The sequence below is a fragment of the Dermacentor albipictus genome, chromosome 6 (assembly GCF_038994185.2).
Source record: "Dermacentor albipictus isolate Rhodes 1998 colony chromosome 6, USDA_Dalb.pri_finalv2, whole genome shotgun sequence".
NCBI lineage: Eukaryota > Metazoa > Arthropoda > Arachnida > Ixodida > Ixodidae > Dermacentor > Dermacentor albipictus.
The window spans coordinates 134,478,799-134,503,945 of record NC_091826.1 but is presented as its reverse complement, the minus strand read 5'-3'; the positions used below and the strand labels follow the sequence as shown (position 1 = coordinate 134,503,945).

At 44.6% G+C, this 25,147-nt stretch overlaps 1 protein-coding gene across 2 annotated transcripts in view; it reads left to right on the top strand.

Annotated features, from left to right (window-relative positions):
• Positions 1–25,147, top strand: part of Gat (GABA transporter) — a 552,429-nt gene that overhangs the window by 309,524 nt on the left and 217,758 nt on the right. For both annotated transcript variants that reach the window (XM_070541350.1, XM_065432204.1), the window contains exon 2: positions 4,713–4,844. Coding sequence is in view for 1 of the 2 variants with exons in the window: in XM_065432204.1 (XP_065288276.1) it covers positions 4,713–4,844 (132 nt within the window). In the remaining variant the exon portion in view is untranslated. The remainder of the gene's footprint in view (positions 1–4,712; positions 4,845–25,147) is intronic.

Here is a 25,147-nt window from a genome sequence, read left to right as displayed (position 1 = left end):
CAATGAAACGCTCTCCTCATTTATAGGATGCCACTTTTGTTTACTTGAAAAATCAATAGCATTGCCTACGCTCAGCGGCTCGCCTTATGTAATTGGCTGACAAGAGGCGAGGAGCACGCTCAATTCGCGAGGTATTCGATGGGGCCGAGCCACTGCAGTAATAATTCATAACCGGGTGAAGAGGGTGGTGCCGGCGTCTGCGATTGGTCCACTTTCCCTTTCTTAGCTTAAGGCCGCTGACCAAAAATCGCGGCGGCATGCAACGGAAGCTTAAGAATGCTGCTAAAACGGATTTTCAGCAAAGAAGAGTTGGCACAGCGAGGTAGTAAACGCGCCGAAAGTGCTCGAAAACGTTACACTGCTCCACGAAAAGATTTATTGTACGAAAACAAACCCGCGCTCTCCGGCAGTGGCGAGTAGCCAGGGCCTGAACGATCGGCGGCAGCCATCTTTTATTCCTTTCGGAACGGGGCAACCTGTGGCTATTCAGAAGAAAATTCAGTTTTGTTCGGCTTTAACGCGTACACGTCACTTTGACGCAGTGAGTTTTTGCGGTTTTGTCGCGTCGCGTGACAGGCAGGTGAAGTGGGTACAGCCCGAAAACTTTTGACCAATAGCCGAGGGCTAATGGCCAAAAGGCGCCGAAGCAGAAATAACTATTCCTCTTTTGTTCGGTCAGATCATGCGTAATCAGTGCGTACACGTCATATCAGATGGGGAGCTATCGTGGTTTCTTGACGTCACGTGGCAGAGAGGTAAAGTGGGGATGGTTTAAAACAGTTTTGGACCAATCGCGGTGGGCTGATTGCAGAATTGGAATAGAAAAGTTCGGAATAGTTTTACGTTATAGCGCCCCTAGTTTCTACAGGGTTTTTTTTTTTTTGGGGGGGGGGGGGTAAAGGATAATTACAGCCGTCCGGAGGGCATCGAAGCGACGCTTAGGAAACGCCAGAGGACATTGCGATGACCCTCATTTGAAAGGTGAAAAGTTTCTCGTATCGGCTCTACTGTTTGCCACGCTCCTGCGATGCATATACGTGCCTTGAACCACTCCTCGCATCGCAACGTGCAAGGTAGCGACAGCAGCCGCAGCAATGGAAAGGTCGAAGGAAGGGGCAAGGAAAGGTTCGCTTTGAAAACTTAGTGATCTTCGCGTGCAAGTCGTATAATAATCTCAATCAATCAATCAATCAATTAATCTTTTTATTTCAGTATCAAAAACACTTGGTGGGTACAGACAAAAAGCCATCTATCAGGCTTGACGAGGTCTGCACCCCCGAGTACTGACAGACAAGTCACATAACAAATACAGCACGCCAACATAAATAATCCGAGCAGTGCACAGAAGTGAGGTGTATTTTTTGTATGGTATTAATTCAGCTGCTATTGTCCTCAATACGAGTAAAAGAAGCATAAGAACAAATCGTTGTGTAAAAGGAAATAGTAAAATGAAAAATAAATACGCTCCAACACAAGACAGGTTCAAATGAGTACATGAATACTGCACGAGATTACACATTCTGTTGCGAAAGCAAAAAGCTCCGAGAAATATAACCTCACTGCAAAGCAAATTAGACGATTAGGTGTGGCATTGTGTTATATTTGGAACTCTGAATTATTAAGCAGTGCAGGTGTCTGGTATTTTAACATATGAGTGCCGTGCTTTCTACGTGTTCTAGGCACCTTCCAAAGCTCACGCATTCTCAATGTACGGGCGTGCTCTAGCCGGCACAGTCCTGATAATTCAGTATGAAATGAATTGTCATTTTTCACTTCCAATCTACAGCGGTTACTTAACATTATAGGGTAAAGCTCATTTCCTGGTAATAGATTTAGTGCCTTGCAGAACTGCAACAGAATTAGCAGGTGTAAAAATAGCAAACGCCCTAAACAAATTGCTGTGAACTTTACTTGAGTTGTCAATAATGATTCGCCACGCTAGCAAATCAATACGCCAGGAGTTCTGCAGGTCTCTCTAGAGGAGTGCATCTAAGCTGACCTTGTACCACCAGTGCACTGCTGCTATCAGCCAATTTCCCCTCAAGTGGACTGCGAGACGGTTAGTGGGAGCTTCAATCAGTCTTTCTCAGCAGAAACGTTCTGGTGGGACCGAACTCTTTTGCGCTCCCACGCTAGTATATCGGTGGAGCTCGTTTAAGTTGGAAATCAGAAAAAAAAATCACCGATACTCCCTGAAGCGAAAACTGAGCGCAGCTCTATACGTATTTTCATTTCGCGATATAATGGCTGGCGCAGGCAATCTGTGCCGTGCGGCACGTTTCAAAGAGAGCGAGGCGCGGCGCGACTGCCTCGCTAATTTGCAGGCGTAACGCGTGGGTCACACGTGGGCGCGGTTCACAACAGCCGCCGCCTACAGAGCGTACAGACGACGTGCGCTGCTCTGGCGCCATGTCGTGGCCATTGTCGCCGCGCTGCACTTCTCATGCTTTCGCCATCCTGCGCTTTCCGCCTCGTGGTTCCGCTGCGCCCTCCTCTCCTACTCGCGTCTTTCATCCCCCACTGCGCTCCGCGTTCGCTGTTATCTTTCGCTGTGCTCGTTCGGTCGGTTACGCCGCTGACAACGACCACGACGCACGCCGCAGGAACGGGCGCTTTGGAGCAGCGCTCTAAAATTCGGGGCGCCTCCCCTGTAGGCTTGTTTGACAGGCCACAGCTAACAGTAGCTACTCAAGTTTCGTGCGGTACTTCATAATGCCCAGTAGTCGTCGTCGAAGAATTGGTCAGCAGCACAATTCACGACAGCAAAACTGGATTCCAATGCTTGCGGCGTGGTGTGTTTTATTGCCTTTTATATGCGCTTGCTTTCTCGAAGAAGCAGGCTACTCATCGCTTATGAGTGTGCCTGTTCCAGTTAGAACTGTAATTTACAAGTAGTCAAAGTTTGTGAAGCCTCTCTGGGAGGTATTTAAGCAGAGACGAGGCAGTTTTTATTTCTGCGTCAATTCAATTGCTGAATATCATGCAGAGTTACTAACGATGGTGAACGTTCTGGCGGGTAACGGAAATCATAAAGCAATTTGTAAGCTTCATGCGCTTTTTGCTAACTTACTTCATTAGACACCCGTGGAAACGCTCTGTTAAGTCGCTGGGATATGGCTATGGTGGTGGGAAAGGCAAACTAGATGACGTGTTAGGGAGTGGCACAGTGCTACTAACAACTGAATATTTATTGCACTTGGTTACCACGTATATACCATCGCACAACTGGAAGAAAAAAGCCATTGTCGCGCATAGATTTCTTTCCGGCAAAATTACCCACCATAGGCTCCTGTCGCGATAGGAACATGATTTTTTTTACAGCGACACAGATGGGCAATTTACAGAGTTATCGTTTCGGATCATTTCGAATGCCTCGATGATCTCCCTAGTTGCTTGATCGGGGTTCCTGTATTTCGCTTGTGATAATATGAAGAACATTGTCATCATATGAAAAAAATTAGGAATCGTGTTGGCATTGACGTTGCCTTTTCAGCCCCTTTGATATCGTCTGGTTTGTTCGCGAGAGTTAACAATAGTACAAAGAGGTGCCGTAACTGCAATAAAAAACACCGAAAAACCGAAAAGCGTTTGTTTCATGCATGCAAGGAGTGGCGTACCGAATTCTGTTAGACTGCGGGAAGGAATACAATCTTCAGACTGGAAGGTGCCTCAATGATCGCTTACGGGAACATTCCAAGAATGGTAATAATCTGGTGAAGAATAGCCGCACACTGTTCACGTTGTGGCTATAAACCCTTGTCTGACAAATCACAACTGTTATCTAGAAACCTAGATCATGTGACTAGAGAGATCATCGAGGCATTTAAAATTTTCAGAAACGATAACTTTGTAAGTTGTCCATCTGTGTCGCTGTCAAAAAAACAAAGCAATCATGTTCCAATCGCGGCATAGCGCCCTATGGTGGACAATTTTGCCGGAAACAAATCTAGGCGCGACTGCGGCTTTTTTCTTCCAGTTGTGCAATGGTATATATATATATATATATATATATATATATATATATATATATATATATATATATATGGTAACCACGTGCAATAAAAATTCGTTTGTTAGTCGCGCTGTGTCTTCGTTCCCTTCTGTTGTCGTCCTGTTTTTTGCGCTCTGCCTCAAGTTATGCAGTAACAACTTGCCAACCTGCCTGTTCTATGAAACTTCAGCGTTAGCCACACGATGACCAAATATAATAATAATTTCAACAAGGATGTGACTGTGTCACTATTTGTTCATTGCCGATTTTTGTTTCAGTCACCCGTTCATGGTTTTAAGATCCCTGGCAATGGAAAATCAAAACGGAAATCTGTGCTTTCAGAAAAATCACATTAACAAATAAATATAGCCAGGTGCAAGGAAAGATAGCAGTTGCATATCGTGCAACTCGGAATAATTAGCACTGTTATTTAATTTTTGCAGTTCTTCATGTCTGCATTGAATGGGTGTACTTGACTGGTTTTACATTGATGTGTTTGGTAGGGTTTAATTAGCTATCTCTGTAATAACGCAGTTATGAGCAATACCTAGATTGTTTTAGGTGTTTTTATTTTGGACCTCCAGGGTTGCCCCGATTTTTTCCAAGCGCATCGTGTTTTGCTGATGAGCCAGATATGTTGCAGTTATTACGTACGCTGGCTGCCAATCTAAGCCCTTCTACTTACCTCATTTGTGTAACAGCAAGTCTATACTTTTCCCAGGAGCATTCCTGGTTCCATACCTGCTGACACTGTTCCTGGCGGGCATTCCAACCTTTTTCCTCGAGACGTCTCTCGGGCAGTTCCTCAGCATTGGCGGCCTCGGAGTTTGGAAGATATGCCCAATCTTCAAAGGTAATACAGGTCCTCTCTCAGCATTTCGTGGTCACCTACTCTCTCAAATGCGAAAGATGTTCGCAGGATGTAGCACTATTTGGCAGTATTATTTTACCACTAGTGCTTCAAGAACTACAAAATCACTATATATGCCTCACACTTTTCATCTGACAATTAGTGCAGTTTTACTTTGTTTTCGATATGCAAAAGCTCTAACTCCAAATCTGAAGCCAAATACCGTGAACCCATCATCAATACCAATAGGGAACCAGCGGTTAGGGGTGTGGGGCTCACTCCACGTTCGATTTAGTAAGAGCATACACAAAAGGCACACTCACCGATCGCATCTGGAGCTGTTGGTGCCTGTCACGTCTTTTGTAATCTTCTGCGACATGTTGAAGTTGAAGTTGAAGTTTATTTTCACCACTAACAGTACAGTGTGTTTTACACAGAACAGTTGTTCGCATAACTGCGAACAGTTGTGGCATGGAAAGTGGGAAAAAAGCTGCGCTGATGCAGCTTGACTAGCCCCACCTCCCATCCGTACAAAGCAGCAGAACGACAGCACAGCAAACTTCATACAGTCATATATGCTACGTCTACAGTCTACTGTCTACTACGTCGACTGTCATCTTCATACATGCTACGTCTACTGCCCATTATGAATCGCCAAGCCCCAACAGAAGATTTAACAAATGCTGGTGAAACAAAATTGGACAGATAGTTTTATACATTGTAAATATTAGTTTTTTTTTCCTTATTTGCATTTCTTTAATTTCTTTTCACTGTTTTACCATACTAGAGGTCAAGAGACGGTAAGGCAAAAGGTGGAAAGCACTCTTTATTCACTGTTAAGCAATAAATTGAACGTTTTATAAATTTAGAATAGATAGCGTATGGAATTGGTACAACGAACGAGTGAAGCTGAACAACATAGCCAAAAAAGAAAGAGTCTACATCATGCCTGAGGGAAAACATAGCCTATTCCGGTTTACTTTGTTATTTATTTATTTATTTAAATAATTATTTAAATATTCTTTTTATTTAGTTATTTAAATATTTATTTATTTATTCAGTTTACCCTGCAGGCTCGGAGGAGCATTCAGTAGGGGGGGTTACAGAAAAATGACGAATATTTAACGCAAAAAAGGGAACTACATAGTAAGAGCAACAGATAATTTTGTACATTGGAAAAAAGAAACACTGGTAAACATTGAAAACATATATACAAATTCAAGGGAATACAATGAAAAATAAAGTGCAAAAACGATACAAAGGCGAATACAGTACAAAGTCGTACAACATAGTGAAGCGAACATGTGAAGTTCCAAATGCTCACGAAATTTGGCAGGCTATTTTATTGAGACAATATTATTTGGAAAGCTATTCCATAGTGCAATGGCGCGCGGTAATGCAGAGTTATTGAATGACTGTGTGAGGCCAAAAATACACCCGAAACTGAGGTGATTATGAAGTCGAGTAGATGCGCGAGGAGTTTCAAGCGACAAGCGGCTGCACCACGAGTTATAGTAGTATTTATGAAAGAGGCATAGCTCAGCTATAGAGCGGCGGGAATCCAAGTCCGGCAGGGGAACATCGCGTTTAATTTGGGCAATGTTAGATAGGCGACTGCAGTTGGAAGTAATAAGGCGGGCAGCACGACTTTGGATGGATTCCAATTTATATATTAGGTATTGTTGATGAGGAGACGAGATCGATGAAGTAAATTCAAGTTGAGGGCGTACGAAAGTTGGGTAGGCCTGTTGACGGATGGTAGATGGCGAGAGTTGCAGATGACGACGTAAAAACCCTAAAGTTTTGTTAGCTTTAGCGCATATCTTCACGATGTGAAAGCTCCAGGCTAGGTTAGTACAAAAATAAACGCCAAGATATTTGTAAGTAGAGTCACGGGGAACTTCCGACGAGCAGATTTTGTAAGGAAACTTAAGATATGATTTTATACGAGTGACGGAAAGAACGCAGCACTTAGATGTGTTAAGTGTCATTTGCAAACGATCGCACCACTGTGTAACTAGGTGAAGGTCATTTTGCAAAGTTAGGTGATCATGAGAGTTAATCGTTCTGTAAATTACGCAGTCATCCGCAAGAAGCCGTATGCAGGAGGAAATGTTGCTGGGCAAATCATTGATATAGATTAGGAAAAGAAGAGGGCCTAACACTCTACCCTTCGGTACACCTGACGTTACAACAGATGTGGAGGAGTTAAAGTTATTCACAGTGTAATGAAGAAAGGAGGAGAATGGCATACCGATCATCATCAAGAACAGAGGGCACGAGACCGGCGTTCGAAGACCACCATCTTGCTCTCCGCGCTCACTGTTCCGAGCTACCGCCCGTTTGTTGGACTCGTCCAATAAACCTCTTTACATTTGGTGGAGGTGGGGGGTACGCTCATCGCCGACACCCTGGAACTCCGATCCCGTACGTTGCACTCGACCATGCAAGCTGACGCAGCCCAACCGCCGCCATCTCTCCCGGCCGCCGTTTGCCCTGGCCCGGTTCGCCAGCGAGACCCCCCGGTATTTTCGGGTACGGAAGACCAGGACGTCGAGGACTGGCTGTCGTCCTACGAAAAAGTTAGTGGACCCAACAAGTGGGATGACGCTACTAAGTTGAGTACCGCGAACTTTTACTTGGCTGGCGTGGCGAAGCTGTGGTATACGAACCACGAATCGGAATTTGAAAACTGGTCTGCTTTCAAGGAGGCAATATCTGCCGTTTTCGGTCGCCCTGCCGTGCGGAAGTTACGCGCCGAGCAACGGCTGCGCACACGGGCACAGGAACCGAATGAAACATTTACCGCCTATATTGAGGACGTACTCGATCTCTGCAGGCGCGCCGATGCCTCAATGAGCGAAAGTGCCAAAATACAGCACATCATGAAGGGCGTCGACGACGATGTCTTTCAGATGCTTCTTGCGAAGTCTCCTGGCACAGTGTCTGAAGTGGTAACTCTGTGCCACAGCTACGACGAGTTGAGAAGGCAGCGGGCTCTCACCCGACGTTCATCTCAGACGTACAATCAACCGCTCGCTGCACTGGACATCATGCCTGCCCAGCCATACCTTATCGCACAAATGAAAGAATTTGTGCGTGAGGAGGTGGCCCGTCAGTTGTCTCTCCTGCCGTTTGCTCAGCGTCAGGAGCTCCTACAACAGCAGCAACTGCAGCGACCAATCCCGTTGGCTCCCGTGCTTCGACACGTCATTCAAGAGCAGATTTCCGAGGCCATGCCGGTGCCCATTCAGCAGCAACCTGTCGCCGCGCCTCTTAGTTACGCTGAGGTAGTAAAGCGGCAGCAGCTTCAACAGCCCTCACCACCCCATGGTGTGTCGTATGCTGCAGCCCCGATTCAGCCGTCCGTGACATGGTCTGCTCCCATCCCTGCAAATCCCTGGCGAACGCGCGACAACCGGCCGATCTGTTTTGCGTGCGGTGGCCCTGGTCATATCGCCCGAATCTGCCGCCGTCGCGCGCCAAGATATTCAGACGCCCGTTCACCGAACTACATAGATCGTCCCCGCTCTCGTTATGAAGATCCGGGTCCCCAACCAAGCACGTCTTCACGTGACTATCCGCAACCCACGTCTCGTCGCTCACCTTCACCCCGTCGCCGCTCCTTGTCGCCCATGCGTCGTCGACCAGCCCCTGAAAATGAGGGAAACTAGCCTCCGCAGTTCGTGAGGCAAGAACTGCGCTGTCGAAATGCTCAAGTCCTCGAACTTTGCCGTCGAATATTGTCGAAGTTTTCGTAGAAGGCATCCGTGCATATGCTCTTGTCGATACCGGTGCTGCCGTTTCTGTTATAGACGCCACACTTTGCCGCAAGCTTCGGAAGGTGACCACGCCTCTTGAGATGATGCCCTTACGTACAGCGAATGGAGACCCTGTTCGGCCTATAGCTGCCTACACTGCTCGACTTATTATAGCTAAAGAACACTACATTGTCGAGCTTATCGTCCTTTCCTCTTGCTCGCACGACATTATACTTGGCTGGGACTTTCTATCGTATAATCACGCCGTTATTGATTGTGCCAGATCTGAACTTGAGCTCTTCCCCTTGTGTGACGAGTCCTACTACCCCGCTCATCAAGCCGCACACAAAATAGTTGTCACAGAAGACACAGAAATTCCGCCGACAGCAGCTGGTTTGCTCCCCGTATTCTGCAACAGCATATGTGATGAAGCTGCATTCTTTGAACCATCATGCCTTCTTCTAAATCGGAAGCCACTTCTTTTGCCTTATTCGACCCTCTCTATTTCGAATGGAACAAGCGCTCTCTGCCTCACAAATCCTCTTCCATATCCCATCAGACTGCTTAAAGGTGAATCCCTTGGATGCGTGCAACCCATTGATGTCGGCCAAATTTTTTCCGTGCAGCAAGATTCAGCTCGACGCGACCTCGACGTCATCAGTGCTCTTACCCCTTCTGATGTTCCAGCTGCTGACCTATTCGATTCGTCCATCGCAGACGGACTGTCCCCATTTGAACGCACTGCTCTTCTCCAGCTGCTCTACAAGTTCCGCGACTCCTTCGATGTTGCCCAACGTGCCCTTGGCCGAACTTCTACCATTGTTCACAACATCGACACCGGCTCCAACTCGCCAGTGCGACAACGCCCTTACCGCGTCTCCACCGCGGAACGTCAAGTTATTACCGACCAGGTTGACGATATGCTTAAACGCGACGTTATTCGCCCTTCACAAAGCCCGTGGGCATCCCCTGTGGTTCTCGTTAAAAAAAAGGATGGATCGATTCGCTTCTGCGTGGATTACCGGCGCCTAAACAAGGTCACTCGAAAAGACGTGTACCCTTTACCCAGAATTGACGATGCCCTTGATTGCCTACAAGGTGCCGAGTTTTTTTCGTCGTTAGATTTGCGTTCCGGGTATTGGCAGGTACATTTAGCAGAGGCCGACCGTTCAAAGACAGCCTTCGTCACGCCTGACGGTCTATATGAATTCAATGTCATGCCATTCGGCCTCTGCAATGCGCCTGCCACCTTCGAACGCATGATGGACTCGGTTCTGCGGGGTTTGAAGTGGCACATGTGTCTCTGCTATCTCGACGACATTGTTGTCTTTGCGCCAGATTTCGCAACCCATCTAGAACGCCTCAACCATGTCCTGACGTGTCTGAAAACCGCTCAGCTGCAACTAAATCTCAAGAAGTGCCGTTTTGCTGCGCGAAAACTTACAATTCTTGGTCACGTTGTATCAAAGGATGGTGTGCTTCCGGACCCAGCTAAATTACGTGCCGTGACTGACTTCCCCAAACCGACGACTCTAAAGCAGTTACGAAGCTTCATAGGGTTATGTTCCTACTTTCGTCGGTTTGTGCGCAACTTCGCCTCTATAATTGCGCCTTTGACCCAACTACTAAGCAGCGCCTCCAATATCTCGTCATGGTCTTCTGAGTGTGACCAAGCCTTCTCCACCCTTCGCCGTCTCCTGACGTCACCACCTATACTGCGCCACTACGATCCTACGGCCGCAACTGAGGTGCACACAGACGCCAGCGGTGTCGGCCTCGGTGCTGTTCTCGCGCAACGAAAGCCTGGGTTCGCAGAGTATGTCGTCGAATACGCCAGCAGAACGCTCACCAAGGCTGAATCAAACAATAGCGTCACCGAGAAAGAATGCTTGGCAATAGTCTGGGCGCTTGTCAAGTTCCGCCCTTACTTATATGGCCGCACGTTTGATGTAGTTACGGACCATCATGCATTATGTTGGTTGTCTTCGTTGAAGGATCCGTCAGGTCGCCTTGCCCGCTGGGCTCTTCGACTTCAAGAGTTTGACATCCGCGTTATATATCGTTCCGGACGCAAGCATGCCGATGCTGATGCACTGTCGCGGTCACCACTATCCACCGAAACTGCGTCCATATCCACTATAGACCTTCCATTGTCAGCTCTTGACGTCGCCACCGTCCCCTCTGCACAGCGCCACGATCCCTGGATCGCTTCGCTTCTTGACATTTTATCCGGGGCACCCACTCTTTCGACCACTCGAACTCTGCGACGCCAAGCTTCGCACTTCAGCATCCGTGATGGCCTCTTGTACCGGCGCAACTACTCGCCAGATGGTAGGAAGTGGCTCCTAGTTATCCCTCGAACGCTTCGCTCTACAATCTGCGCTTCCTTTCACTCCGACCCGCAGTGTGCTCACGGTGGTGTCTTCAAGACCTATGAACGCTTACGCAAAAGGTACTACTGGCGCGGAATGTTTCGCTTTGTCCGCAAGTTCATTCGCGGCTGCCACGAGTGTCAGCGACGAAAAAAACCACCGCATCCTACCGCAGGTTCATTGCAGCCCCTTCCATGCCCAGAACGCCCATTCGACCGCGTTGGAATTGACCTTTATGGACCTTTACCTTTGACCACGGCCGGAAACCGATGGGCTATCATTGCTGTCGACCACCTTACACGATACGCCGAAACCGCTGCTCTTCCCACGGCGACAGCACATGACGTCGCCTCTTTCATCCTGAGGCGTTTTGTGCTTCGGCATGGTCCTCCTCGCGAACTCCTCAGTGACCGTGGCCGCGTATTTCTCTCCGATGCAATTCAAGCACTTCTCCACCAGTGCAAAATTGTACATCGGACGTGTACTGCCTACCACCCTCAGACGAACGGTCTCACTGAGCGGTTTAATCGGACTCTGGGCGACATGCTTGCGACACATGTTGCATCTGATCAATCAAACTGGGACCTGGTTCTGCCATTTGCGACATACGCGGATAACACCGCTACGCAAGTCACAACCGGGTTTTCCCCCTTCTTCCTTTTGTACGGTCGCCAGCCAACGCACACTATCGACACGTTGCTGCCATACGCACCAGATACCTCAGAGTGCACGCCCGTGTCAGCAGCGGCCCGTTACGCTGAAGATTGCCGACAACTAGCCAAGCGCTTTACTACAGCCGACCAACAACGCCAGAAAAACTCCCGCGATGATGATCACTCTCCGGCCGCAACATTCGCTCCTGGAGCACTTGTGTGGCTGCTTGTACCACCCTGCGCCCCTGGCTTGTCGTCCAAACTGCTCCCAAATTATCATGGTCCCTACCGCATCGTCGAGCGTACTTCCCCCGTAAACTATGTCATTGAGCCTCTTACGCTGCAAGGCGACCGTCGTCGACGTGGACGTGATGTTGTTCACGTAAACCGCCTCAAGCCGTACTTCGACCCTATTGTACCCACCTGTTAGATCGCCAGGATGGCTCCACCTTTCTCGACGGGGGCAATTGTAATGAAGAAAGGAGGAGAATGGCATACCGATCATCATCAAGAACAGAGGGCACGAGACCGGCGTTCGAAGACCACCATCTTGCTCTCCGCGCTCACTGTTCCGAGCTACCGCCCGTTTGTTGGACTCGTCCAATAAACCTCTTTGCAACAGATACGAACTGTTGCCGATTAGACAAGAAATTGCGAAGCCAAGATAATGTTAATGAGTCATTCCTAAGAGCAGTTAATTTAGCTATTAGACGCCAGTTAGCAACTCTGTCAAAGGCTTTTGCATAGTCGAGAAAGATGCATTCAATAATTTTGCTGGTATTCATGCCATAATGTAACTCTGACGTAAACTCCAATAGTTGGGTGTCACAAGACAACGCTTTACGGAAACCATGTTGATTTTGAAGGAAAAAGTTATCAGATTCAAGATGGTGGGATAAAGGGAGGCAATGATGTGCTCGAGAAGCTTGCAACAAATGCATGTTAGTGAAATGGGGTGGTAGTTACCAGGTGAGTGTCTATTTCCATCTTTGAATATAGGAATAACTTTGGCTACCTTCCAGTCAGCAGGAAGGAGACCTGTTGATAAAGACTGCTGAAAAATATAGTACAATGTGACTGAATATAGCTGACGTGCTCTTTAGAATATTAGAATTAATATTGTCAATGCCACATGATGTAGACACCTTTAGATCGTGTATTAGTTTTTAAATGCCTTCAACATCATTATTTATAAGGGGTGTGAATCGATAATGAAAGTCGGAGACACATGGAATAGAGGAGCAGTCTTCGTTGATGAACCCAGAGCTAAAAAACGAATTGAAAGTTTAAGCACACTCAGATGCAGAGACAGGAACATCATCAGCCTCACGTTATGTTACTGTATTACTGTCACGACCAGGAGAGATAGCTTGCCAAACCTTTCTAAGGTTAGTGCGTAGAAGTGAGGACAGATCTTTACAAAAATTCCTCTTTTCGGCTTCACATATTGCTAGGCAGTAAGATTTTAAACAATCCTCATATTTAGACCATGACGAGGGACATGATAACCGTTTAGCAGAAGCGTATAACCTTTTCTCTTTATTTCTTAGTGATCGAAGTGATTTATTAAACCATGGGTTACGTTTGTCACTAGATATAGTGACTAGTGGCACATATTTGTCTTCTAAAAGTGGCATATTTTTTTCTAAATGAATTCCAATTCGCTTCAACAGAATTATTTGTGAATAATGGAAGAAACGTTTTCTGAAAGAAAACATCAAGTTCATTGTTCGATTGTTCGTAATTTGTTTTGCTATAATCTCTGATAACCTTACGTTCAGCACCAGCGAATTTCAGCGGAACATAAATTGAGAACTGCAGTAGGTTAAGGTCACTAAAGCCATCAAGCTGCATGACAGGGCTTATGCTATGTGGCTCTGTTGCGAGAATAATGTCTAATATAGTAGTACCGCGGGTAGGCTCAGAAACAATCTGCATGAGATTGAACTTTAAACACAGCTCAATAAAATCACCTGAATAAATGCTTGGTAAAGACAAGCGAGACCAATTAATATCAGGGAAAATAAAATCCCGAAATAGGTAGGTTTTATCTGTGGAAACTGTTCAAGGGCCCTGGTAATAGTTTTCTGAAGAACAGACACGAACAAGCGGTCAGCGGCAGGTAGGCGATAAGAAACGCCCATCAATAACTTGACAAGCCACCCGAATTACCTCAAGAGCAGTGTCAGTGTCAACGAGAAAAGAAGGAATAGTTTTACTGATGGCCACCAACACGTCGCCCCCCTTCTTATGTGAACCATCATGGCGACAAATGGCGTACTGATTAGAAGTATGAAGTAACTTGAAGTCGCCTACATCTGCATGAAGCCAGGTGTCGGTTAGCATTACATCAGACATGCTATCTTCAAGATATGATTCAAGCAGGGCACGTTTTGACAACACAATAGGGGACGTTTTGTACACGATAATAGCTAAAATTTAACATTTTTGACGCAAGTTAGAGTGTGCTAATGTTGATAAAAAAGTAGGTATATTGTACTTGATTTTCTTAGTTTCGTACTCCAACCTAAAAATGAATACTTGAAGGTGGTTATTTCCCAGTTTTTACAGTTTGCTGTTGAATAAGTATGTTAACATATTTTTGATGCAGCTCGACAGAACGAAGACGTAGGCGAGATACACAGAACGAGCGCTGACTCTTAGCTGAAGACATTATTGAAGGAGATCACATATAAGAGATGACAAGATACGCAGAATCCAAACAAATCTAAACACATAAAATACAACAGCAATGGAAACAAATGCATCGCATCTACCGTCGCACATGTGCGGCTACACACCGATGCTACATACAGATCTCCTATCTAGACATAGAGGCCAAACATCTCGAGCAGTAATTGAAGCTTTTTATATTTAAAATGATGTGGGTTACGTGTGTCAGCTAGGCTTCGGTTTCGTGGCTCGACAAGGAATATGCAGTTCTGCTAGCACGTGCGCTCACCCTACATAAGCTGTTATTTTAGCATTGCCTTCGTGGCTTTGTGTTTGCTGCCAATTTTTGTGCATTTCCCGTTTCCTTTAGGTTTTATGCTTTGTTAACATTAGTATCTGTATCTGAACACGTGTTTCTTTGAATTTTATGTGCGTTGCAATCTCTGTGTACGACCTTTCTCAATGAAGCCTTCAGCTGAGAGTCAGCGCTAGTCCTGCGTATCTCGTCTATGTCTTCGTTCTGTCGCGCTGCATCAAAAGTACGGTACTCGGGCCACTCGCTCAACTATCGTTCTATCGCAAATACGTACGTGTCGGCGGATACAAATTAATTTTTGTGTATTGCACCGTACATGTATATAGTCAGCTTTATTTATGTAACTTATTACCTTTCAGTCATAGTTTTTTCAATGAACGTTGCTGTGGGATCATCCCATCCGACATGCTGTGTAAGAAACAGCTTTCCTAGCTTTTCGCTTGTTTATTTGCTTGATGTGGTCAATATTAGTAAGAAGTAGTGTACATGAGAATGAATGAGTGAACATCACAACTTACGTTCGAAGTCGATCAAGTCGAAATGAAGTACCGAATTCTTAAAAACATACTGCTAGACCTACAAATATTACAAGGAACTTTATTTCCGTGACGAGCGCAACTCGGTTATCGTTCCTAAAATGAAGCCCCAAATTTAAAAAAGGGACCTGTTGAATTACAAAAGTATAAAAAGAAAGAGAAATATCAGTGTCATCAGGTTTGTTAGGGGGCTTAAAATGGTGCAGTTTTGGCCGAAAGACGAAACATAGACTGCGATGGCAAATTATTAGACAGCTATGTGAAGGATAGTAGCGTATTTGGCCTGATAAAATTGCAAACATTAGTATAATAACTAAATTATCAAGCTTGGTGTCTGGCGCGCACAAGCGAGCATGAACACATCTCCCTCGATGACCATGGCGAAAGTGCTGGTGTCAGGTAGTGCGGCAGCAGCTGTGCGCGAATCGACTGTCGTTATGGCTCCCACTCCACGTGAACTATGTGGCGTGAACACAGCCCGCACGAAGCTATCAGCACTCGGAGCACTCTCCCCCATTGGAGATCAATTTCAGCAAGGACACCGCGCGGCCAAGCTCGGCTGCACCGTACTCAGCGTCCGCCGGAGTCACTCCCCTATCTCCCTTTGGTATCTTGCGCCCGACGGGGCACTTCCTCCACATTTTGCTCTCTTGCGCGCGCCAGATCGAGCCACCATCGTTGGCACACCGTCGTACGCTTTCATTCGCACATACAGCATAAACTGAGCGGCCACGATGTTTTGCACTTCGGCTTTATGCGCAACTTCTCGGCGACGCTGACAATGTCCATGTAATTGCGATCGCAATAAAATAATACATTAAGAGAAACATTTCAAAGACAATCAACTAGCCAACTCTTTTAACCACTCATTTGCCGCTGTATTGAAACCACCTAAATCTTCAACGTACCAGAACAACATAGGATGATTGGCGTGATAGAAAACTTGAGGATGGGAGTGGAATATTTAGAGCATAATTTATATAAATTATCAAAAACGTACCGATAATGCCTCTTGGAGGTGGGCCGCACATTATTTTATTAAACTTTGAACAAACACCGCTTATATACTCAAACCTACCGCAGAATAAATTATTGTACCCTTAGCCCGATATCCAGGAACGTTTTGCAGCAAAATACAATCCCAAACAGAGCGAGAGCTTTTCTGAAGCCTTTTCTGAAATTGAAGAGATGATTTCATAGATCGCAAATATTATTTGTCTTCCTTTTTCCAATACACTCTCATTTTATTCACTTTTTCATTTCATTTAATTACTACCTTGTGCAACCTTTTTCAATATTATTAGGTACTAAATCACGTCACATCACTTTATTGCCGTAAAGACCCTTTTAAGGGGGTATTACATAAGAGGTGTGCCAACAAATAGAGGCTACAAACCACTCTTTATGCGGAACAGTGTGCTGTGACATTTGCTGTAAAACTTGATGGACACGCGATTCCTGCAATGTCTCGGGGAAGGCCATTCCAGTCCACTGCTGCACGAAGAAAAAATGTGGCAACGAAAGTTGTAGGGCGAGCACGTGAGCTTGCCATTTGATACAGATGGCTAGTGCGGTGGGATATGCGCATCGATGGGACGATGTAAAGCGCGTGATTGAGGGAGCTGTGGAAAAAGTTGTGAAGCAGACAGAGGCTGGCAATGCCTCGACACACAAAAAGATTTGAAAGACTAGTTTTGCGTTTGAGGGATGATATGATTATGTCATATGAGTATAAAGAATGAATGAACCTAGATGCACAATTTTGCACAGATTATTAACTGAAATATTCACAGATTAACACTTCACAAATAACACAGATTAACAACTGAAATATTCCGCCGCCATCTGCAACCCTCATCAAACATATTTCATCAATGCACTCGGTTCAGAATCGTGGGACTAGATTCATCCATTTTTCATATTCATATAACATGACCGTTCCACACTTAAAGGCACAATCTAGCTTGGCATCTCTTGCTTTTCGTTGTCGCATCGCCGCACTCTCTCTTTATCACATTTTTTTCTACAGATCACCACGTCCGCCCGCCTTACGTCACGCCATCATCTTCACGCATGTCACAGTGCATCAGCCATCAACTGCAAGTTTATCGTCCTCGAACACGAGCTGTCACTTTTCAATCATCATTTTTTCTTTGAGCTGCCAAGGACTGGAACGGCCTAACCTTTAATGTTGCTGCCATCACATGTCATTCACAATTTCTAGAAACTGTTGAAACTTGTATTTCAATGTAACACCTGCCTTTTCTTGTGTCCACATGTTAACCACCCCTTATGTAATACCCCGAATGGGGTCTTTAAGGTAATAAAATGAAATGATATGAAGTGTTTGAGGGATTAAATTAAAAGTTGTATGAATTACTTTGTGATCACTGATTTCACCAAGTATGCAATAAATTTTAAGCTTTCATGGGTATTTGTAAGTATTAGGTCGAACATTTTCGAAGAATCATTAGTGATACGTGTTCATTCAATTACCAGTTGACTAAGGTTCAGACAGACATTGAGAAATTCCCTTGCTTCAGTATTTCCTGTGATTGGTGATGTTTGATTCATGCACCCAATGTTAGGGAAGTTAAAATCCTCACAGAGGAGTATTCGCAGTGGGGTGTTTATTAGAAAGCTGAGATAATATTTCATTAAGTTCACAGGCGAAATCTGGATCAGTACGAGGGGGCCTGTAGCATACCCCAAGTGTTACTGTTTCGGGTGGTGCACGGCTCATTACACTATGTGATTCAAGTTGTGAAGCAATGTTTATAACAGAGTATGTAGCTCTTTGTTAGACGCAAGCGTTTCTATGGTCATGACGAAAAATATTAAAGTCGGGCTAGTCGGCCAGGGCCCCTGTAGCTTAAATGTCGTCAGTAAGGCACGTTTCAGTCGACATTCATATGCTAGTGTAAAGAGCAGGAAACGAAAGCTTTGATCCAGCGTTTTTACGAGGCTGTTGGCGCGCTTGCCGACGGCGTACTGATCACTACGATATCCCTTTGACAATTCCCGCTGCGTCGCCAAAGATGTATTGCTGAGATCCAATGTGCAATGTCTTGAAACGTAAATATAATGGTACAGATTTGCTCCTACCAAACTTAACGAGCTACTTTAGAGCAGCTCGAACGGGATAAGCGAAATATTCCCCAATGCTGAGGTTAGTACCTTTTAGTTTTGGGCTGTTCGAAAGAATAGATTCGTTAGGTTTGAAGGATAAAAGTTATATGAAAGATGAGGGATGAGAGTTATATGAAACAGTTATGGGTCATTTTCGTTTAGTAGTGTGCCACCCCAGGCTGTGGCACGCTCTATATCCTTTGGTTCGATTGTAAAGCCAAGGCGTTCTTTGCAGTGGTGAATTATTATTTGTTCGGATTGAGCGTATGTTTCCTTGGAATTAATGTCCAGAAGACCGTACAAAATTATATTGTTACGGATGGTGCGGTTCTCGAGGTCGTCAAGACGCTCTTTTACGTCAGGCACTTCGTGAGTTATCTGAACGGTGTTTGGGGTTTCTACTTCTGTCCGGATGATTAGGAGATTTGGACAATTTGACAATTTGATTTTATAAATCAGCAATGCGCGCACTAAGATAAGTGATAATTTGGTCTGTGTTCGTTAGCTGGGTTTTAAGACCTTGCAGCTGAAATATTAGTGTCGACTGGCTGGCAGATAACTTCTTCGACTCGTCTAGAATAACATTGTCAGGCCCAGGGTTTGTCTCCACGTCCCCTGAAGCATTGGCAAGGCGCGCGTTAGATTAAAACATTCAGTAACAATAAATAGCTGCGCTCTGGACTCGGCACCTGCACGAAACAGTACTCACTTGATTTTTTACTAGGCGTATAATACGAGCTACCAACCTGCATGGTCAGGATGACCGGGTTAGCGGTCCGCGTAGGGGCACAGCCGCGAAGCCAACAGTGTGCATTGAAAGGTGCTTGCTTCTTCAAATGCGGCGCAGAGGATGTTGCCGACGGCGATAGGGCAGGTGAATTTTTCATGATGATCCGCAGCGGGAGGTGAGGCACTGGCGGATGTCCTGAAGCACGGGCGACAGAGAGGGGGCAAACACAAAGTTCCGCTTCATTGGTAGCTGGCAAGTAGCTTCCCGGAGTAGCAGGTGAGGCTACCAGTAGGGCAGACATGAGCACCTGGGTGATGATACCGGCGAAAACCTGCATAATCAGGATGAAATGGTTAGTGGTTTGTGTAGTGGCACAGCTGCGAAGCCCACAGTGCACGCTTAAAGGTGGTTGCTTCTTTATAGGCGGCGCAGGTGATGTTGTCGACGGTGATTGGGAAGCTAGATTTTTCACGACGAGCCCCAGCGGGAGTGGAGGCACTGCCGGACGTTCTGAAGGATGAGTGCCAGGGAGGGGCAAGCACAAAGTTCGCCTTCATTGGTAGCAGGCAGGTTCAGTAGCAGGCAGGCAAATTCAGCTTCCCGGGGTGGCAGGCGAGGCTGCCAGTAGGACAGACAGGAGCAGCTAGGCGATAACACGGACGAAAACTTGCATGATCAGGATGAACCGTCTGTGTAGTGGCACAGCCCCGAAGCCCACACTTTCATGCTAAACATTGCCATTCCTGCCGCTCCATTCTTTTAAACACTGCTGTTCGACAATCACCTCCTTTTGATCAAGGAACGTATACGACGGAATCTTTTGAAGTAGTTCTTAAAGTAGTTTTCGAAGTAGTTTCGAAGTACGAAGTAGTTTTCTTAAACCCGAGTTAATCGTACTTTTGCACTGTGGCAGATATGGTGACGCATAATGTAAGTGAAACACAAAGCACACACTACCAGTGAGTACTCGCGAGCACTTGTAAGCACAGCACACGAAGCGCCGTAAGTCACTTGTGTGTTCATTGTTTTTCACTAACATCTTGTGTCACCGGGTGAGCCACAGTGCAACCGAACGATGCTGCTAATAGGCTCTTAAAACTTTGTTAACTTTCATTCGTGTTAAGCTTGTTTAAGGCTTCTTAAATTTCCCTGATTATTGATTTGCTGCTTAACACAAATGAAAGTATCGAATAACTTATGTTTCTTTGAATGCTCTTGCAGAACTCATTGATATTCTGGGCCGTTTTACCTGGTATAAGAGAAATATGCTGTAAAATAATGTTGAACCTGCCGTATGTATAATTACCACATTAAAAAATTTATTTTCACTTTGTGCATCAGCCCAATATAAAAATGAAACCACAACTAATGCCTATCTAATGTCCTACTCATAAAAGCGAGAAACAGAGATACACCTTGAGCGTGTTTTTTTTTTTCGCAGCGAGGCATCAAAAGAAATATGGTTTAAGATTTCTAATGTTAGAGTAAAAATTCCTGAGAAAACATCTGCGACATCGTGATTTGTGATACAGAGATCAAAATAAACTTTCGGTGCATGTCGTTATTCTGGTTGGCAAATGAATAGAGTTAAAAAAAATCAACTGATCCTATTACATTTATTAAACGTTGCCGTTTAAGGATTCACCAGTAAAAAGTTCATATTGAAGTTGCCAATAAGAACAATAGGCAGACCTTGTTTGCTTACATCTTGAACATTTCCCACGAACTCATCATAATCAGGAGCAGTAGCACGATAAGCTGTATCGATCACAGGCCGACATTTCACGGCGCTTGACTCATAACGCAAGGCAACATGTTACTGAAACGTTGCCTGAATGCGCCCTAAAGGCGGTACATAATGTCTATGTGCTGCTAATGTCTTCTTTTTTGACAAACAGACATCGCTGGGCGACAACGTTATGCATACATTCACGACATGAGTACAACATCAATATAACATCCTGGCAATGTAATGTAATGCCTAATGTCTCTCGAGCTTTCAGATGACGCGTATTTGTGGCATTCAAGCAACATTGAAATAACATCGCATAATATTGTAGCCATATACAACAGCACCTAAGAAAAGACGGTGCGAAACAATTGAATAATGCAAATTTTTGCTCGATACTTATGTCATGTTCGCAGACATATATGATGCAAACTGTAACACAGTAAGTACTAGAATAAATAAATAAAAAGCAATCCAGGCTTTAAATGTTTGGATTATGATCAGCCTTGCTAGCTTACACATAATCATGCTTCGCCATGCATTACTTTAAAAGCAAGTATTTTTCTTATAGGCTAACTCACGCTACACGGACACTCCTTACCAGCTACAGACGTTTTCCACATATACGAAATTTCTAGCTGAAATTGATTTCAATAGACTTCCTCAAGCAGTCGAGAATTCCAAGAACATTTCGGGCAATCAAGTATACAGAAAACTACCGCCTCCACGATGGTCTTACCTGCAGACTGCTTTGCTTAGAGTTCCACGAAGAAAAAGACTCAGTAAATGACTACGACTCAGTAAATGCAAAAATGTCAAATCGATAATTCAAGGCACTTTGAGTGTTTTCTAATCCTATCATCCGATTTCTCGGGCTCCTGCTTTAACGTGACAAAATAGACAAATGCTCATTCAGTTTTCAAAAGCGGCTGTGCAAAGCAGAGCAAAGACGGCTTTTACGATAACCTATGTTGAGTGATTCCGCCACTAGTGAAACAGGAATATATATATATATATATATATATATATATATATATATATATATATATATATATATATATATATATTTGTTCAAGGTAGGGAAGAAGAAGGTTAGGACCTATGTCTTTACTGACGTGTTTTGGCCGGTTGACTGGCCTTCGTCGGATTCTCTCCGAAAAGGGCATATATATATATATATATATATATATATATATATATATATATATATATATCATATGAAGCCAACAAACACTGCCACCTAGGACTATATAGGCAAAATTCATCATCATTATCATCATCCTCATCATCATCAGCCTGATTACGCCCACTGCAAGACAATGGCCTCTCCCATACTTCTCCAACTACCCCGGTCATGTGCTCGTTGTGGCCATGTTGTCCCTGCAAACTTCTTAATCTCATCCGCCCACCTAACTTTCTGCCGCTCCCTGCTACGCTTCCCATCCCTTGGAATCCAGTCCGTAACCCTTAATGACCATCGGTTATCTTCCCTCCTCATTACATGTCCTGCCGATCCGCCATTTCTTTTTCTTGATTTCAACTAAGTTGCCAATAACTCGCATTTGTTCCCTCACCCAATTGTCTCTTTTCTTATCCTTAGCGTTACACCCATCATTCTTCTTTCCATAGCTCGTTGCGTCAACCTCAATTTAAATACAACCCTTTTCGTAAGCCTCCAGGTTTCTGCACCGTACGTGAGTACTGTTGAGACACAGCTGTGATACACTTTTCTCTTGAGGGATAATGGCAACCTGCTGTTCATGATCTGAGAATGCCTGCCGAATGCTCCCCAGCCCATTCTTGTTCTTCTGATTATTTCAGTCTCATGATCACTATCCGCGGTCACTACCTGCCCTAAGTATATGCATTCCCTTACCACTTCCACTGCCTCACTACTGTTGTAAATTGCTGTTGTCTTCTGAGACTGTTAAACATTACTCTAGTTTTCTGCAGATTAATTTTTAGACCCACTCTTGTGCTTTGGCTCTCCAGGTCAGTGAGCATGCATTGCAATTGGTCCACTGAGTTACTAAGCAAGGCAATTTCATCAGCGAATCGCAAGTTACTAACGTAATCTCCATTAACTTTTATCCCCAATTCTTCCCAATCCAGGTCTCTGAATACCTCCTGTAAACATGCTGTGAATAGCATTGGAGAGATCGTATCTCCCTGCATGACGCGTTTCTTTATTGGGATTTTGTTGCTTTCTTTATGGAGGATTACGGTGGCTGTGGAGCCGCTATCGATATCTCAGTATTTTTACATACGGCTCCTCTGCACCCTGATTCCGTAATGCCTCCATGGCTGCTGAGGTTTCGACTGAAAGAAACGCTTTCTCCTAATCGATGGAAGCTACCAATGAAGTCAATGGAAGTAGGGGAAATTACTTGTGCCTAATAAATGAAAGAAAGAAACGAAACATTAATGAAAATGAAACTGGATGTGAAGGTTGTGCGATCGTTCCTTACTTGTGGCAAGTTGTTTTTTTTTCATCCACTTTCATTTCCGTTAAGTTATCGTTCCTTTATTTCATTTATTAAGCACTAGTAATTTTCCTATCTTGCTCTTGGTGTCAGTGTTTGTTGGCTTCTCATGATATGACTAATAAAAATTGGGCCCCCGCTTAACCCCCTTTCTTCTCGTTTATATAGCATATATATAGCTTACTTGAGTCGCGCAGGCCGGCGCTTGAGGATGATAATGAAAAAGCCAAAAAGGAAGAAAACGAAAACTAATATGATCTAAATCAATGTGAGTAAATTTATGCCAGCCGCCTAACACAATTGGCTTTGTTATAATGTATGAAAAGTTCATGCAGTACTGTGTTAAATAATGCAGCGACAAGACGATACGTCGGCACACAATTTACAAGAAATATCATCACTTGAGAAAGTATAGGCAAAGCGCACACTTTTTTTGAAGTAATAACACAATAAATTAGGGTTGAATATATTTACATAAAAGCATGCAAGCCTAGCAATCGACTCGACCAATATACCTAACGGACTTTTTGATTTCCTTCTTTTTTGTGTGTGATTGTCTTCTTTCATACTTGAACAACCGCGAATTTGTCATCGCCTGCTCCAATTTACATACCACCAAATTTCAAAACTAAAGGTTCTGCGAGTGTAGGTCAGCTCTTTTAATGAAACGATATAGACCAAAAAAAAAAAACGTGCAGCTGTGGTGTCCGCTCGTAGCAGTGTTACCGTTGGTGGCTACTTTGAGCCAAATTGCCCCCCTGTTGGGAGTGTGTGGCGCTTAGAATTTGAGGTTGGCTTTCTTAGTCTGCCTTATATTCATGTACCGGCGCATTTGTTTATGTCAATTGTTCAAGGGCACATGAAAACTTGCAAGGTTGCCTACATATATTTCTTTAAAAATAAAGTGTTCTTCGCGCTTTCACGTATTGTCACCTCTGTTCAATCAAAAAGGCCGCATTTTTGCCGTTTTCTCTTGTTTTACTATCGCACTCTCGGCACATGGCTTGCATGCAAAGTGGGAGCCTTGCAACAGGGTATCAACAATCAGTGGCTGGTTGTCTTTCTGTGGAAACACGCAACAATGAAACACAAATTAGAAGCGCCACCTTGTCATCAGCTATGTATTGCCCAGCGTTAGCAATCGCTTCCTTACAAAACAGCCCAATGAGCCCGTAAAAGCACGTGAACAAAATATTTTACAGCAATACCACTGATCTTCAGTCACTCTTTCGAGCGCTTGAAAATTTATACTTAGAAACCTTGCGACAAATATTGAATCCATTTGTTTTAAGGGAGAGCACATCACCGCGCTTGTTGACGCTTGCGTTGGTCATATGACATCAAACTTCTTCGCTCAGAAGTAGCAGGTCTAGGAGACATCTTTGCTAAGAACGCAACCAGTTCTGCTTGCTGCGCTGTACTGTACGGACAAAAAAGCGACACACACACATGTGCGCAAACCTTCAACTGTTTATTATTTGCTAGCGCATGTCCAATATATACGCTAAGGATGACTGTAGATAATAGAGAGCACGAAATGAAAGGAAACAAAGAAGCCAATCTAAGAACATCTGATATAACAATGACAAGCATGGCTTGATCTAACATATACTTGACGTGCACTAGCGAATGCTAAACAGCTGAAAACTAGCGTATATGGGGGTCTCTCTCTTTTTCATCCTTCCTGTAACAGTATAGCGCAGCAAGCAGAGTGATGCCATGTCAACTAGCCCCAGTCGAAGCTTTATTCAAGGTAATCAGCCTTCCTAGTGAAAATCAAAGCAGCATACGAGAGCGCTGATTCCAGCTCTTCAAACAGCGCAGCTGCGACTGAAGCTGCTTCGTCGACACTTTACAGGTTTCAACCATGATATGCTCAGAAAAAGATCCGATATCATTCTACTACCACGTCATTTCTTTAAAT